The 17,518-nt window shown below is 33.3% G+C and overlaps 1 protein-coding gene across 1 annotated transcript; it reads left to right on the forward strand.

Annotated features, from left to right (window-relative positions):
• Positions 1 to 12,685: 12,685 nt before the first annotated feature.
• Positions 12,686 to 15,328, forward strand: LOC130055119 (uncharacterized). The gene has a single exon (XM_056166626.1). It carries the CDS (start codon positions 12,785 to 12,787, stop codon positions 14,936 to 14,938), a length of 2,154 nt encoding a protein of 717 aa, XP_056022601.1. The 5' UTR covers positions 12,686 to 12,784; the 3' UTR covers positions 14,939 to 15,328.
• Positions 15,329 to 17,518: the final 2,190 nt, after the last annotated feature.

Raw genomic sequence — 17,518 nt, forward strand, 5'->3', positions numbered from 1 at the left:
ACAACTATATTCAATCAAACACACACAGATACAACACAAAACATGATAAACGTACCTACGATTCGGAATTTTTATTTAAACAAGATTCTATTCACTAATAAGTGAATGGGATTGGGCAGCAGGCATAGCCTATTTCAGCCCTCTCCCTAATTCGGAATTACATGTGCATCTGCACTAATGCAGATATGTAGCTCTCTGGGGAAATATTTGGACATACCACATCCCTACTAACGTGTTCGGAACATATTCTTTATCGGTGTTAAGTAGAGCGTAAAATCAAAGACTATCGAATGAAATATAATTTCGCTGCTCCGAGATTCCAACGCGAGCTACCTGAGACCCGGTGAATTTTCTACCGGATATGGATGTGCTTTAAGGAATTTCAGTGTTAATGTAAGTATCAATTAGAAATCATGGTATATTGTGCTTTATTTGTTTTTGCATTATATAGATCTACGTATCAATGCATTATTTTCCTAATGCCATCAGCTAATAAAGCTTAAATAAGAAATGGTAAGAAAGAGTTATCGTCCTTAGATTTGGACCTAGGCCAACTTTGAAAGAAGTCTTGATTATCGTGAAAAAAAATATTGAGAGGACATCTTTCTATTTCAAATGCCATAATTAAATGTTAATGTTGCATAGGGGTTGTGTTCAATTTATCAAACACTGAAATGTTGCGTACAATTTACCATTTCCACGCAGAAAATATTATAGTCTGTTTCATGTTTGAGGTATATACATGTATGTATCTGTGAATATGCATGTTACAAGCAAAGAAAGATGCATTGCAAGTATCTTAAAACTTCTAAACTTAATATTTCTTTGATGTAAACATAATCATTTTCCTAATCTAGCAGTATAGATAAAGTGAATTTATTTTATGAAGAAAGTAAATTTTATTGATTGGATCTATTGTGGTGACCAGGGGGTGTGTATACTACCCATTCATAATTTTTTGATATGTAAAGATTTTGATGATTAAACTCATTGATGCATGCAGCACACCTAAGAAAATTAGAATGAATGAAAAGTATATGACATGTATTTGTATGATTATCATTTGGTACATATGTAAATGAAAAATTCCAACTTTTCCTTATATGATATGATTTAATAATAATAATACCATATTTATATAGCACCCTTTTCATACACTACATGTATGTACGCTCAAAGGTGACCAATTATGGATTGTTTTTAAGTGGAGGGAAAGCAACAATAAATGGAAATTAGAACATGACTAGATGTATACATGTATATATATAGTAATCATTGCCAAAGTATATAATGTACCAGTGATAATTTTAAAAGTTGATCACAAAACTGCAAAGGACATCAGGGGACAGTGCATTATATTTAACAGGATCCTCCCTGTATCTAATGCAGGGTTGTAATTGTCATTTATAACATGTATATTAAATCTGGTAAAAAATTTGCATATTAGACACCAGTGGACAATGCATTAATTAAATTTTTTTATCAGATCATGCATCAATCTTCTTACATGTAGCAAAATATCGCAGTCTTTGATTTATATAAAATCATAGTAGAAAACATTTAAAATTCCTGAGTGGTGCAGGTATCATACTCATTTACAGATTGGCAGTTTATACATGTAGCTCTGAGTTTCTGTAACCACACACATGTATTACTAATGTTTATTTATGCAAGCATTTATGATATATATTAATCATTAACACATATATTAATGTGACGGGCCAATATACATGGATATACATCATAACTTTTTCCTTTATTGATACATTATAAGCAGTACATATTTTCATAAGTCATTTCTAAAAAAAAAACAATTCTCCTCTTATGAATGAAATACCTACATGCATGTCTGATCTTTTTAATTAATATAGATTTACTTATTCCAATTACAAACTTATAATTACAGAAACACACATGTAATAATATCAATAATCTTTTTCATATTTAGATTAGTCATGTATCTGTATGTTAGAGGACAATCTGTACAAAAATTTAAAATCTTAAATCAAATAATTGAATCACAATTAGGATTACATTGCACTACACTGTAATTAACTATTGTTTTAATATACATCAACTATATTTTGTCTGTTAGAAACCTTTGCTGTTTCATTTTTAGTATTACATTTCGCAACATAATTAAAGTTATAAGTCTCAGAAATCAAAATTGAGCTGTAATCATCCAGAAGTTGTTCTAGAAATTTAGGAGAAGAAATTATTTTGCATGATCATATTACATGGATTTTTTTTTCAAGTTTGGCCAAGTTAGGATCATAGTGTGCACTGAGTATTATCTAACCTAAAGTAAAGAATTTTGTAATTATAAGCTCCCTTTAATGAAAAGCTGACTGTGCAATGTTAATTATTTTACATGTTTTAGTTTGTGCTATATACAGTAAAATATCTCTATCTCGAAGTCCGAGGGACCTCGAAAAAATTTCGAGATATCCGGGGGTTCGAGATATCCAAAATCGATCTTGGATATTTTTTGAAGGAGGATATTTTATGCATATTATGGGATTTGCAATATAAGCAACAACCCTGTTGCGGTTTCTTATAGTTTAATGCAAGTTGATGAATTAATATTGTGGAATTTCAAAGACAAACATTTCGTTTTTAAATATATTAACATCCAATTGAATTCACAATGTGTTTCAAAATTAAGATGATCGTGTCTGTATGCTTACTTTAAGTTTACTGATGCCCAGGCTCGACTAGCATGTAGTTATTGCGTTGTAATGAAAGAATCTATCACGTAAGAAACAAAAAAGACGGATTTTAAAAAAAACAACTTTTAAATGTTTATTAAATAAATTTTCGTGTTTTCTCTGTACTAGTTTTAATGAGGAAACGTGTATTATTTTTAAAATGCATTATCGTTAATAAGAGCATTACCTTCAAGCGCACTTCGACGATTTTGTGCGTTTATCTAACCCACATGTTAATGATATAGCGTGTGTCATTCAAAACACCATCCCTGGAATCGGGTGTGTTAGTTCATAATTGGCGGTGGACTTTAGCCGTAATGTTGGAAGGCTTCACTAATCATCAAAGTTGTTGAACCATTTTTTGGCGACCTGGGTTTACTCGGAAAAAGCGAGCGTGGATTAGTGGTCATTAATTATAATTGATGTAGCCGCAGGTGTGAATGTGTGACTTAACGACGCCAGGTATGGTAAGCAGAGCGGAAAATTGACTGCACTTCGAGATAAACCAGGTGAATTTGGGGTATGGGACCTTGAAAATACTTCGACATAAGCGGCGTATTCGAGATTACCGTGTTTGAAATATCAGAAGTTTTTTAAATCAGTTATATAGGGAAAACGGCTGGGACTGGCGGTCGACTTCGACTCAAGCGGGGTATTCGAGATAAACCATATTCGAGATACAGATACTTTACTGTATTTAACTAAATTGCCTTAAATTGTAAAAAAAAAAATTTAAAAAAAATTGTGAATTAAATACAATTGTAACTGATCAAAATATTTATTATATTGCATGTTGATGGAGTTTTGAAAATTTAAAAGCATAAATTAAGGCATCAAATAAATATTGTGTTTCTGACCAAAACTTAAACACACTACCCTTAGTTTTTAAAATAAACATATATTGTTGTAGAGATCATTGGAGAAACATTGTTTGACATCTGTAATTCAATTTTACCTATAATAAGGAATTTTAATCAAACTAAATCTAAACGTTTCAATGACAAGTGAAAATAAGTTCAATAAGACACAATTAATTTGTTTAAATGGAGATTGTGATCAGAATATTAAAACTTAATTGTTTACAGTTAAAGAAAAAAGTTACGAATTTTATGTTCCAATCTGAATTGAAAGGAGACTGGTATATTCGACTCGTCTTCGGTACACCCCAATACAAGGAAGTGTATCATAGAGAAGTGGGATTCTTTTTCTCTTGCCATTATTTTGACTTGCACAGCAATTTATATTTTTAGCCTAAATTTCAAATCATAATACATATTTGTGCATGTGTCTGCTTTCAGTGTACTTTTTGGGGATTTTGAGTGATTCACCACCCTTTGAACAAATGTATTTTGAGATCCTCAAAGGAATCCTAGATTTGTCAAAGTATCACATCTTCCTATAATTGAATGTAATGATTATGTTTTCAAGATTTTAAAGGAGATTATTCTGTCTACAAAGCGAGATCATTTTATCTGTCCTTAAATTTTTAACCAATCTATACACTGCATGCAGATAATTTTGTTTCTTAAAAAATTGTTATAGTATTTAAACATCTTTTTATGCATGGTTGTATATGTACATGTAACAGAACTTATGAAGTACATGTATATGTGTTCAGTGTTTTATTATGTAAAATCTACATTTACAAATTATGTACATGCATACAATGGCACAAACACAATTTCTACCTCAAAACTTTCATCAGATACAAGTCAAAAAATTTAAGATTATAAGAATTAAGCTAATAATTATACATGTAGCAGATCTTAGAAATATTTTCATGAAGAGATACATTTATTGCTTATGCTATCACTTTGCCTGTCTTGGTTGAGTATATAGTACACTTGCAGATGACACACATTGTTTCATGGAATACTGAATCTTAATTACGGACAAATCGTATAATTTCATAATATTACATTTTTTGTTACATACTAAATAAGTGCATGATTTTTTTTCCTTTTAGAAGCCATGTTTTAATTGCTGCCCATCAAATAGTACTGTGTCTTGCATGTGTAAATTGTAAGTATTCAGTGTCTGAGTATAAATCATTAGTATTTTGAAGCATGATGTTACAGTTAGTTTATTATGTCTCCCCTCTTCCAGGGGGATCGAGACATTGTTTTTGTATTTTCTGTCTGTCCATCTGTCTAGCTAGCTGTCACAAATTCTTGTGAACGCTTCTCCTCCTACCGTATATGGCTTATCCGTTAGACTTGAAACTTTGTACAATGCTTCAATGCCATATGGAGATGTGCATATTGTTGGGACGGGAGGATCCAATTATTTTCCTAAAAGTTATAGTGGATCTAAGAGGGGTGGAAGATGTTTAAATAGCTTGTGAATGCTTCTCCTCTGATATGGATTATCAGAGTTAGACTTAAACTTTTCACAATACTTCAATGCCATTTGCAGATTGGCATATATTGTAGGGATAGGAAGATCCAATTGTTTTCTTAAAATCTTAGTGGTGGAGGGTATAAAATAATTTGTGAACACTTCTATATGGCTTATCGGAGTTCATAAATGCTTATATGTTTCTGCTCATGCTTTCTCCTCAATACCATACAGTACAATAAGGGGCAGTTTCATTTGGAGAACTTCCAATTTGGGGAGCTCAGGGAGACATTTGTATTTCCTAATAAACAATCTTTAGTTTCAAATTGTGATTATGGTATTTTTGTTTCTCTTCTATAAAATGTTAATTATATTAAATGTCTATTTTGAAAAAAAAATCATAAAATATATATGTAAAGTTATAATTAGAATTTTTCTTTCTGGTAAAATAGGCATAGTGTATATGCTGTGTAGGTAGAGATAAATCACATAGCAAAGAAAAATTCCAAATTGATTTTAGTTCACATGAGCTGAAAGCTTGAAAGAGCAATTCTGATCACTTTTTGCTGTCATCAGTCCATCTGTACAACCTTTTCAACTTCTTCTCCAGAACCATAGTGTTAATTTCAGCCTAACTTGTCACCCTTCACAGGGGAGATAATCACAAAATAGGGTGGGTTCATTAAAAGTCTTCTCAAGAACCACAGGGCCAGAAGAGCTGAAATTTACAAGCAAGCTTCCTGGCATAGTGTAGATTCAGGTTTATTAAAATCATGACCCCTAGGGATAGGATGGGGCCACAATAGGGGATCAAAGTTTTACATGCAAAGGTATAGGGAAAATCTTTTAAAAATCTTCTTCTCAAGAACCACTGGGCCAGGAAAGCACAAATTTACAAGAAAGCTTCCTGACATAGTACAGATTCAAGTTTGATAACATCATGGCCCCCGGGGGTAGGATGGGGCAACAATTGGGGATCAAAGTTTTACATACAAATATATAGGGAAAATATAACATCTTCTCAAGAACCAATGGACCAGAAAGTAAGACAAAAGTTTATATTTACATGAAAGCTCCCTGACATAGTGCAGATTCAAATTTGTTAAAAGCATAGCTCCCAGGGGTAGGATGGGGCCACAATAGGGGATCACAATTTCACATACAAATATATAAGGAACATCTTTTGATTTTTTTTTTAAAGAATCACTGGGCCAGAAAGTCTTACATTTATGTCAAAGCTTGCTGACATAGTGCAGATTTAAGTTTGTTAAAATTATGACCCCCCCCCCAGGGGAAGGGTGTGGCCACAATAGGGGATCAAAGTTTAACATACAAATATATAGGGAAAATCTTTTTCTCCAGAAGCCGTTGGGACAATGAAATTTACATTCATATGAAACCTTCCTGACATAGTGCAGATTCAATTTTGTAATAATCATAGTTACGGGGGTAAGTTGGGGCCACAATAAGGATCAAAGCTTTACATGCAAATATACAAGAACAATCTTTAAATATGGGCCAAGGTAACTCAAGTGAGCAATGTGGTCCATGGGCCTCTTGTCTTTAATGCTATTGATACTAAATTGAAACAGAATAGATATCTAGAAGGAGTAATTAAGACAATCAATCAGTATTCATATTTCATACTGGAAAATAAAATTTAGATAGCTTATATTGATCATTGTGAATTTTTTTTCTTTCAGAGATTCATTTTGAGGAAATAGCTGGTGTGCAGTGCACATTCCTAAATGAATTCATCAGTTTACATTAAGAATCTACCGTCAAATCCTGTAATCTGGGATGCTCTAAAGTGCATGTCATGACTAAAGTTATAAAAATAACTTCCAAGAATTTTTAAGAAATTGTTATAACTTTGAAATGTATGTATATACATGTATACTGATATTGAATTAAATTTTATAAAATTTCAGCATCTGATTTTATGTATATATAGACATATTGTAAAAATTTTCCACTCTAAAGGTTTAATTTCTTTAATATTTAAGACTTAAAAAAACTTTTGCAGATACAGTGGTGTAACATTGTCTTACTTTCTGATCAATACATATAGATAAGAAAACTATGTATATTTCAATAAATGTGGAAAATTTTCAACCATTGAATTTCCATTTATGAGTAGTAACTTGTACATAATACTTCTTAACCAACTTTGAGACTGTATAACTATAATTACCTGCTTGCATGCATTGCAGAGCACAACCGTAGTAATAATTCACATTTGCTGATGAATTGCTTTAGTATAAAGAGTAAAATTAGTACGTTAAGTTTTAACTTTATGAAAATGCATATTAGGCTTTTCACAGATATTTCTTAAGATATATAGAAAATATGTATATATTCATATAATTGTATAAATCCTGCAAATCTAGCTTTTTCCTAAGTGAGGTGTATGGCACGCCATATTTATACAATGTATCTACCGGGTATTCCTTTAAGGATTTCATATATAATTTATGAAATATCTTCTATTTCTGATAAGATATCTAATAAATCTTATAAGATATATATCTCATATAATATATAGTTTATAAAATATTTAAGATATATATTATAAATTATGAAAAATATTTCCTAAGCTTTATAAGATATCTTGTATATCAAATGATACAATGTTTAACAGATATCTTATAAAACATAAAATATCTTAAATGTTTTATAAGATTTCTCACATGCTTTATAAGTTATCTTACATATCTTATAAGATATCTCATAAACAATTTTTAAAAAAATATAGCTCAAACTTTGATATATCTTATAATATACATGCAAGATATCTTATATGTTTTATGATATATATCTTATAAAAGTAAATTCATATGATACATCATAAAGTTAACAAGATGTCTTATATTTCGTTTTTGAGATATCTTATAAAATATCTTATTAAGTTGAGATATCTTAAAAGACATAAGATATCTGTTTTAGAAGATAACTTATAAAATATATAACATATTTTATCATCTTTTATCAGATATCCAATTATAAAGGATACAATTAATGTATTTCATAAACTTTAGAAGATATCTTGTAAGTTTAATAAGATATCTTATAAAATTTATGAGATATCTTTAAAGAAGAATAAATCTAAAAATAGCATGCTATAGAAGTGTAGTAATAGAATCTAACAATAACATCAATTTCATTTTTTCTGTGACGTTGATGATTAACTTATAATGTGATATATTATTTTGTGCAGTTTATGAGTCGCAATTATACTATAAGGGAGGAATCGCACATTTTCTTCACCAATTCTATTTTCAATGCAAAATATTCTCTTTCTGTAACCAATGCTGAAGATAACTTAATTTGTTAAAAATCCTTGACAAGAGAAAAAAATTTATTTTGTCCTGTGACTTGCCCACTCTACAAAATCCTAAATCGGGGAGGGGGAACTTTTCTCCTAAGTTCGAAAAAAATTCATGATTTCTTAATTCGGAGGAGGGAGGGGGTGTTAAAAACTTACTACCAAAGATAAATTTTTTATACAAATTCTCCATGAATACATGCATATATGTTTGCAGTTCTGTCTTTACCCTAAATACCACTATAAATGAAAAATGGAAGAAAGCAGTCTTCCCAATTTCTTTATTTGCAAATGTTATAAACAATGGAATTATTACCGTTGCCCCCCCCCCCCCTAACAAAAGAAGAAAAGGCCCTCCCCCCTCATGACACCACAATAACACTAAATATCAGTTAAACTACAATCTAAATCTTTAAATGACTTTAACTTCCTGAGCTTTTCACTATTTCACAATCATCGCTGGTATGACAGTACTTAATTGAATTTTCTAATTTGCATTGATGATACATGTCTATTACAGTATATAGAAAATGACTATAGCTTTGGCAGATTTATTTCCGGTTTCCTTCACTGCGGAATTTGACCTCACCTCTAACCTTTTAATGGGTAAAAAAACCCACGTGGTGTAAATTTAAATAACAATAACGTTAGTAGGGGTGTACCAGAGAGCTACAAATCCACCCATTATGAAAACCTTCGATTTACGGCGTAGGTCGCATCATAATATAAAAATATTCCTTACATATTTTCCCAGTATACCGTATTTCTATCCAAACATTTATTAAAGCCGCATGTGAACCAAAAACGCATCTGTTTGTAGAGATAGCCATGTTAGGCAGTAGTCAATTCGAACCCCGTTGATTCTTATATCTATTCATTCTATCCAATATGAAGTACGTAAATATTGAAAAGAAATCCTAGTACGTTATGAAAGCCATGAGTCTGGTTCCCTTTCTCCAATTAATCTTTTCAATACTGATATATAAAAACAAAACTTGGCGGGGATGGAACTGGAATTGTTTCATCTAAAATATCTAACTAACAAGAGGCCCACAGCATAGCATTGAAGAAGATCTATGCTATTTGTAAATGGTTTACACATAAACACTAAATACTAGTACCTAGTTTGGCCCCGACCTGGAGTCAGAACGTCTACCCCGGATATCAAGAAATTTGCAATTTCGGTAGAGGCCCTCCAGCTCTACATGACCAGATTTTCTTACAAATGTAAGGAAGATTTTTAACATTGATCAATTTTTGCTCCATCCTTAAGGCCCCGGGGGTGCAGAAGTCCTGAAATTTATACTTTATACCCCCTTGTCCCAAAGATGCTTCATACCAGATTTGAAAAAAAAATTAAATGGCAGTTACAGTATCAGGAAGAAGTTAAGAATGGTCAAGTGTTCACGCACGGCGCACGACGACAGATGCTGACCAATTGCATTAGGTCAGGTGACCAAAAATATTTATGGGGATATTAGGTCACATAGTCTTTACTGTTTCAGAAACAGTACGAGTATGGAAATGAACCGGAACAACTCTATAATGTTTGGACAACTTGACCATTTCTGTACATCACTTATTCATGTATACAGATATGTCACGAAAAGGTATTATATGCTCGTGTCAAAGTCAGCCGTTGACTGTAAAAGTCAGCCCATCTCGCAAAAGTCCATTAAGGGGTACTGAGAACCTACTCTAACCCGGATCCCCACGGTAGTGGGGGGTTATGACGAAAAAAGCTGCACGTCAGGAAAGGTTTAGCTAAGGTGAACTTAAAAAAGAGCAGATACAGTAATTGCCTGAATGAAAAATCGTTATGTTAATTCATCCATCATCATGGTTTTCCATCGTCAACTTCCCTTATTTATATAGCAATATTCCATTATCACCTGTATTTAGTGTTTATATCTCTCAAATGATTCGATATGCAAGAGCTTGTTCTGCGTATGATCAGTTTTTATATCGAAGCAGGCTTCTGACAAACAAGTTGATCCTGCAGGGGTTTCAACAGTCTCGATTGAAGTCAGCATTTCGCAAATTATATGGTCGTTATAACGATCTAGTTCGTCAATGCAACCTATCATTGGGTCAAATGCTGTCTGACGTGTTTCAAACCAATTGTTAGGCCGTTTTTGACACACTGATTTTGACTACGGATAACTCCGTTTACCTGATCAGGATATAGGGCTCACGGCGGGTGTGAGCGGTAGACAGGGGATGCTTACTCCTCCTAGGCACTTGATCCACCTCTGGTGTGTCCAGGGGTCCGTGTTTGTCCAACTATATATTTTGTATTGCTTATAGGAGTTATGAGATTGATCACTGTTTGTTATCTTCACTTTTCAATAAGTTTTTTCTCATGTTCATAGACTTGCGAAAATTCCTCATATGTTCAAATAGTTCTCAAATCGTTCTCGTTTGTTCAATAATTCTTAATATATTTATGAAATAAATTTTCTTTTTTAAAGTCTCAATCATAGAAACCTCAAAACTACTAAAAAGTAAATAATTGTCTCATGTCGAAGCTTTTGAATAACTTCTGATCCATCAAAATTTGAAAAAAGGTCAGCTAACAAAGGAACAAAATTAATGCTCATGGCAGCAGATTGTTTGAAGATTTCTCGAAAAAATCTCAAAATTAAGTTTGAGTTTTCTGTTATTTGAGGAGTCCGAATTTAAGTAAAATCTCAGACTTAAGTCCTAGTTTCGACGTAAGTTTCTTTCGAGAAATCCAGGCCTTATCACTAAAGACTACAAAGGTATTGTCATTGAGAAACTCTAGCATCTGTTTGATATAAACTTTAATAAAGTAATTTTTGAATGACTGATCACTAGATAAGAATATTTAATTTTTCCATATCTGGAAGCAATTGTCTATGGAGCCAAAAAGTCTAATCTTTAATTCATCGTGATGATTGGTCGTGTAAAGTGTTGAAAATATGCTTTTGATTTTGAAAACGTGTTGTGATTTCAAATTTCCTAGAAGTTCTTGAAAATTGTTTTAGAGTCCACATTTGATTCACACCACTTCTGGCATATGTTGTGGCACAATAGGTTTACAGTATCTGCTTCACGGCTGTTAATATTTTCTTGAGGAGCAAAGATAGTGGTTTGATAGAACGTTTACTAGATCCAGAAATGTATATGTGTTTGTAAGGGAGTTTAGGAATTTTAGGAATCCAGTATAGGCATGGTAACTCATATTGATCCATCCAATTGACTGAGATACTAAATGTGTTTAAAACTGAAGGATGATTTTTTATAGAATTTCATCTTTTGAAAGGCAATTAGAATATAAGTTGGATTATCAAATGCGGAATTGTTAATATAAAGTTCGTTTAAGATACAGTTCTGATAATGCGTATTACAAAGACAATGTTCTTACAAGCTTTGTCAGCTGGAACCAAAACGTATTTCTCATGTAACCTATCTAATTCATTGGGCACTTCTGCTTTACTAAACACAGAAGGATAGATGGTACGCACTTTTGTTTTGGTGTATGAAAGGTGAAGATAACGATGATCAGTCAGACTACTGACAAACAAGTTCCTGGCAAATTCTATGGTCGGTATAACGATCTAGTTTGCCAATACAACCCATCATTGGGTCAAATGCACTCTGGCGTATTTCATACCGATTGTTAGTCCGTTCTTGGCTCACTGATTTTGATTTTGACGCATATTTGCCTGATCAAGATATAGGGCTCACGGTGGGTGTGACCGGTCGACAGGGGATGCTTATTCCTCTTAGGCACCTGATCCCAAGGGTCCATCTATGCCCAACTTTCTATTTTGTATTGATCAAAGAAGTTATGAGATATCTTCACCTTTCATTGGTCACTATTCGTTGTCATTACCTTTCCGAATAGAATGCAACAGTCTTTATATCTATTATATCAAATTCTGATGCAATACATTTACGGATAACAAACTTAGTAAGTCGTTTATCACATATACTGTGGAATCATTATGATTCGTGGGGGGCCAATGGTCGAGGGCAAGGAAACGTGTGCTGGTTCGTAGGGACGTAATTTCGTGGGTAAGCGATACGATGTCACCAGGAGAAATAACTCTACTTGGTTTAAATATGTTCGAGGTCACGTACATTTGTGAATAAGAGTGATCAAATCAACGTGACCCCAGGTTTCTGCTGTAACCGAGTATTACTAGAATCAGAAGAGGACAGGGGAAACTCCGGAACACTCATAGGTTGTATGGGTATTACATAATATCGATCAGGGTGGTTGATTATCCAGTACACAACAAGGAAGTATTGCATTTCACTTGAAGGTCATTTTATATATAGCTAAGTTTTCTATGTCGAATTGAAAAATTGCCAAAGCTTCCTTTTCTCAGATCAGATACACTGAAAAATATCCATTTTGCGAAACTTTTTCTAGAGGAAATAAGACATGGAATTCCTGGTTGCTTATTGTGTATTCAGGGTGGTGATTCTGTTTCTGTGTTGCATGGCATTTCTTGCTGCTGATAACCTCAAGAATGAAACATTCCTGTGGAAACCGAGAGGCTGGAATGGATTAGAGTTGTATTGTCCGAACCACTGTGGCGGTCACCATCCTATTGGCAAAGACAAAGATATTTGCTGTTCCTGTGAAGCAGAAAGTCTGCTCGATTACAACCACAGGTTTTCTCATCTTAACATTTCAAAGGATGGGTATCTTGAAGGGAATAGATCTGCTGAAAACATAGCTTTGGATTATTCCGGAAAGCATTTACAAGATTTCCCAACCAATATATGTCACTTTCCAGGAATAACACGAATCAATTTCTCTTTCAACCTTATTCTAGAAATTCCGAATTTGTCATGTCTTCCAAACTTGGCACATTTGGATTTGTCTTGGAATTCATTGTCTGCTTTCCCAAAGGACTCCCTGACTGAAAATAGGAATCTTAGATACGTCAACCTGTCACATAATTTCATAACCTACATTGAGGCGAGAATTTTCGGTACACTGGCTTTTCATGTGATTGATTTAAATGGGAATTCTCTTATGTCTGTCGATGTCACCAACATTGTATTTAAAAGACCATTTTGTACAATAAACTTCTCCAATAACAAAGTGCATATCATTGTCAATGAATATGACTGGGAAATAAGTCCGCATGGAAACGAATTATACGGTCCAGGATTCGTAGACCTTACATTCAATCAAATGAAATCTATGCCAAATATGACCAACTTGGGATTTAAGAACATGATTGGTTTAGGTAAGCTGATAAACTTTGGTTTTGATGTCAGATACAATCCGATGATATGCGATTGTAGGATTGTAGAAATGTTGTTGTATTTTAAAGCGTTGATTGGTCTAATAAATCGATACTACTTTGATATCAAATGCGAATCTCCGGAAGCCTTTCGAGGAAAGTCTCTCCCCAGTATTATCAACAACAACGAAATAACAGACTTGGTCTGTAATTATTCTTCCCTACCCGTGTGTCCAAAGAAATGTCATTGTGTTAATATGCCTAAATTACTGAATTTCAATGCTTTTCAAATGAAATTGGTATTATACATGAATTGCACAGGAGCTAAATTGAAACGTCTTCCTCATATTCTGCCAGATTGTAATGAAATTGAGTTTTATATGAGTGGGAATCGAATTGAACAAATAACAACAGAACATTATTTGAAACGGGCCACTGTTCTTGAATTACAGCTGATGCCTTCTTTTGAAACAGGTGCCCTTGAAAACCTTACTCATTTGCAGGTATTCTCTGTTCCAAGATCTCAGCAACTGAACGGAATTCCGCGTGCACTGTCCTTATTAAATCCTTGTGTTTTCCTGCAGCGGGAAGATTTTGTTATGCACTGTACTTGTTCGCATCAATGGATGGTGGATTGGATAAAAACAAAAGCAAATAAAAACTGCTCATCCTACTCCTTTAAATGTTTGAATGGCACTGATGAAGAAGGCTTATTGACATATCTCCCTAGGCTTGTCTGCACAGGAGCACGTCAATCTTATGTCTTCTCGGTAGTCAGCACTACAATAATTATCATGTTGTTCTTCGTTCTCATTCTTAGTTATATTTGGAAACATGAAATCAAGATCATCGTAAGGTCCAGTTGGATATGCACAAGATCAAAGAAACCTACATATTGTATGTACCAGGATTCTGTTGTTTACCTTTCGTATGACGAGAAGATCAAAGATATAGACTCATGGCTCAAAGATAGACTTGAACCGTTCTTGACCAGGAACGGTTTGAGCGTTTTTATCCCATCACGTGATTTACCGTATGGCTCCGTTAGATTAGATGAGACAACATACCAGATATCTGTGTCCAGATACTACATTATGTTCCTCTCTGCCAATTACTTTGAGGAGGAGTCCTTCCAAACCCTCACGGACTGGAATCGTATCTGGAACAACTACTTGTCCGACTCTAGGAAGAAATTACTGATTATCAACTACGACTTGCTAGATGTAGCTGACGTTCCTTGTCGAAAATGTAGGGCAGTCATGCGTATTGGCGATGTAGTTGACTTCGCCTCTGGAGAAAATAAAATATTTTCCAAGATATCGGAAACGTTTTTGAATTAACTCACAGAAGCTCTCACGAATATTTACACTACATAGGGAAGAAAAACGTTTCCAACCATGTCCTACCCAAATAATGCATACGAGTGAGACTATACAAACTATGTGCAAGTCCAGGATTCCCAACTTGATTCATGCTAAAATTGTACGATTACAGTCTATCCTTCCCAGAGTGGAACATTGCGAGCGTACTGTCATCTTAGACGAAACTCTTGAGATATAGAATAGTGAACGACATATATACATACATACCTACATACATTTATATATTCACTAATAATCCCTTGGTCTTCATCAATAATTTTAGAATTTCTGCGTATATTTGTAATCAAGATATTTCCAGATTTTGTATTATTACATTATCAATTGCGAATAAAATTTCTATTTAATCATTATTGAAATATGTAGTTCAGCACAAATGAATATATGGTCGATGTAGCAAATATAAGGATCCTCGTATTATAATGCCAAGGGGTCCAAATTCTACGTAGGAAAAGGACTATGCATCAATGTCCTATATGAGAAGGACCAGTGATCTTTCGCTCTGTCAGTAACTTCAAATGTTATTTTGAATAGCATTTGAATAAAACATGACAAAATGTACAGCTAAATGATGAAGAAATATTCGTACTCTTCTTTGCCTTGAAAATCCATCCATATTGATTGGAAATAGCTAAATGGATACTGATTTACACACTGTTTGCTAGGGCATATTATTACATAGCAAAAATCACATCTACATGTACATGTCAACATTTCACGAGTTTATCGTGCCGATTTCGTCACCTCCACCCAAAAGGTAAACACTGCACGTTTTGATGATTGTATTATGAAGAAATATTACTCAACTGGCCATGAAATGATAAAATAAAAATGTGGACGGACATATTGTGAAAGTGCGTTAAATAAAAGTAGGCAGACATATTGTGCAGGCGGACATATAGTAACCAGTTCTTGGTTAGGGTGGGACAGTGACAAATGCTCTTAACCTACACGGATTCAAATTCTATATGCTGAATTACAGAAAAAGGGACGATAATTCCAAATTTAGTAAATCCATCATTATTAAAGTTCACTCTTAATTAGATATCAGTTTGATTTTTTCTACGTGAATAGAATAGATCGGGTTGTACAAATTGTACTTAGAATAAAGACGGGGATTCTTTTTTTTTTCTCTTCTTGGGGCCATTTTTCACCTGTGGCAAAACCTGTCCAACGACAATAAGGCAATGCTGATATAGCCCTCCTCATAAAGAAAAATGATCTCCCTGTAAAATAATGACCCCGAATATCAATACATTCTTAGTATATGTTACGGAAATATTTTTACTTCACACATTAATATTCTTCGAAATTATTCATAAATTCTACTATTGTATTACTCAATCAAAAAGATTAAAAAAGAATTTATTACACGTGGATCACATTAATTAAGCACTACCAGTTTTTTCTGGGGATTCTGAGGATCTAGTGTTAATTTGAAAATAATGTGAAATTCTTTTAACATACATGTACACACCGTACCAATATGACATCAGAAAGTTAATTGCATGCAATCATTTCACACACTGGTGATACGATAGGTCATTATACAATTTAGTTATCGGTAAAGCATTAATCATATTCAAAACAACCTTGAAGACCAGGACGAGAAAGGTCCAAAATAATCGCGGAAATGGCGATGAAATTGGCAGTCCTTCGGATGAGAGCGCAAAATCGCAGGCTTCACTTTTCAAAACTAGCAGGATTATCCCCTAAGAACCTGGCTATATAGCGGGATTACCCAGATGAACAGATGGCTGCATTGTTAGATTTCCCACACGGAAACTATGGTATGCATACTGTAGTAGGAGCTTTAGCTTAATTCCATTCCGGTGTCGATGAAATCATACACCTGGTAATTTGTGTTTGTACCAGTTGCTCACATGTTCATAGATTCATTTGTAATGACCTCAGATCACAATTATTTGTCTTTCATTGTTCACAATTATTCATTTTCCTTTTAAAAGAATTTTATGAAGTTAAGATTTTATACTCGCAAACTCCCCAATTTTGTCTTTTGAGATACATGTTCTCCTGTTTACTATATTTGAATTAAAAGACAGCAAAACAATATTTTAAGTCATCGTATGTTTTTAATCATTTCTGGAAAAAATGGTTTTATGAAATCAAGTTCCCTGAAAACTGTAGATATAATATCCACAAAAACACACAAATAAAAAATGCATATGCACATAAATCATATGCATGTCGAATTGAAAATAAAAAAAATTGAACCATACATAGAAAGCATAAAACTGTTGGTTTAGAAATTCCGAATGGAAGATTTGTCTTTCTTAGAATACAAAGACCCAAACCTGGTTCTATTTCTTTTTTTCTCTTTTTTTTTGCAATAGGATTATGCAACGAATACATATTTTTGACCAAACCTTATAGTTCTTAGTCAGATAAGTGAGAAATTACAGATAATAAGAAATATATAGTGTTGATATAAGAATGTACTTTAACATGATTAGTGGAGGAAAATTCATATGATTATATTTGCATAACAATCAAAACATGAATACAATGCATACGCTGATA

The sequence above is a fragment of the Ostrea edulis genome, chromosome 5 (assembly GCF_947568905.1).
Source record: "Ostrea edulis chromosome 5, xbOstEdul1.1, whole genome shotgun sequence".
NCBI classification, from domain to species: Eukaryota; Metazoa; Mollusca; class Bivalvia; order Ostreida; family Ostreidae; genus Ostrea; species Ostrea edulis.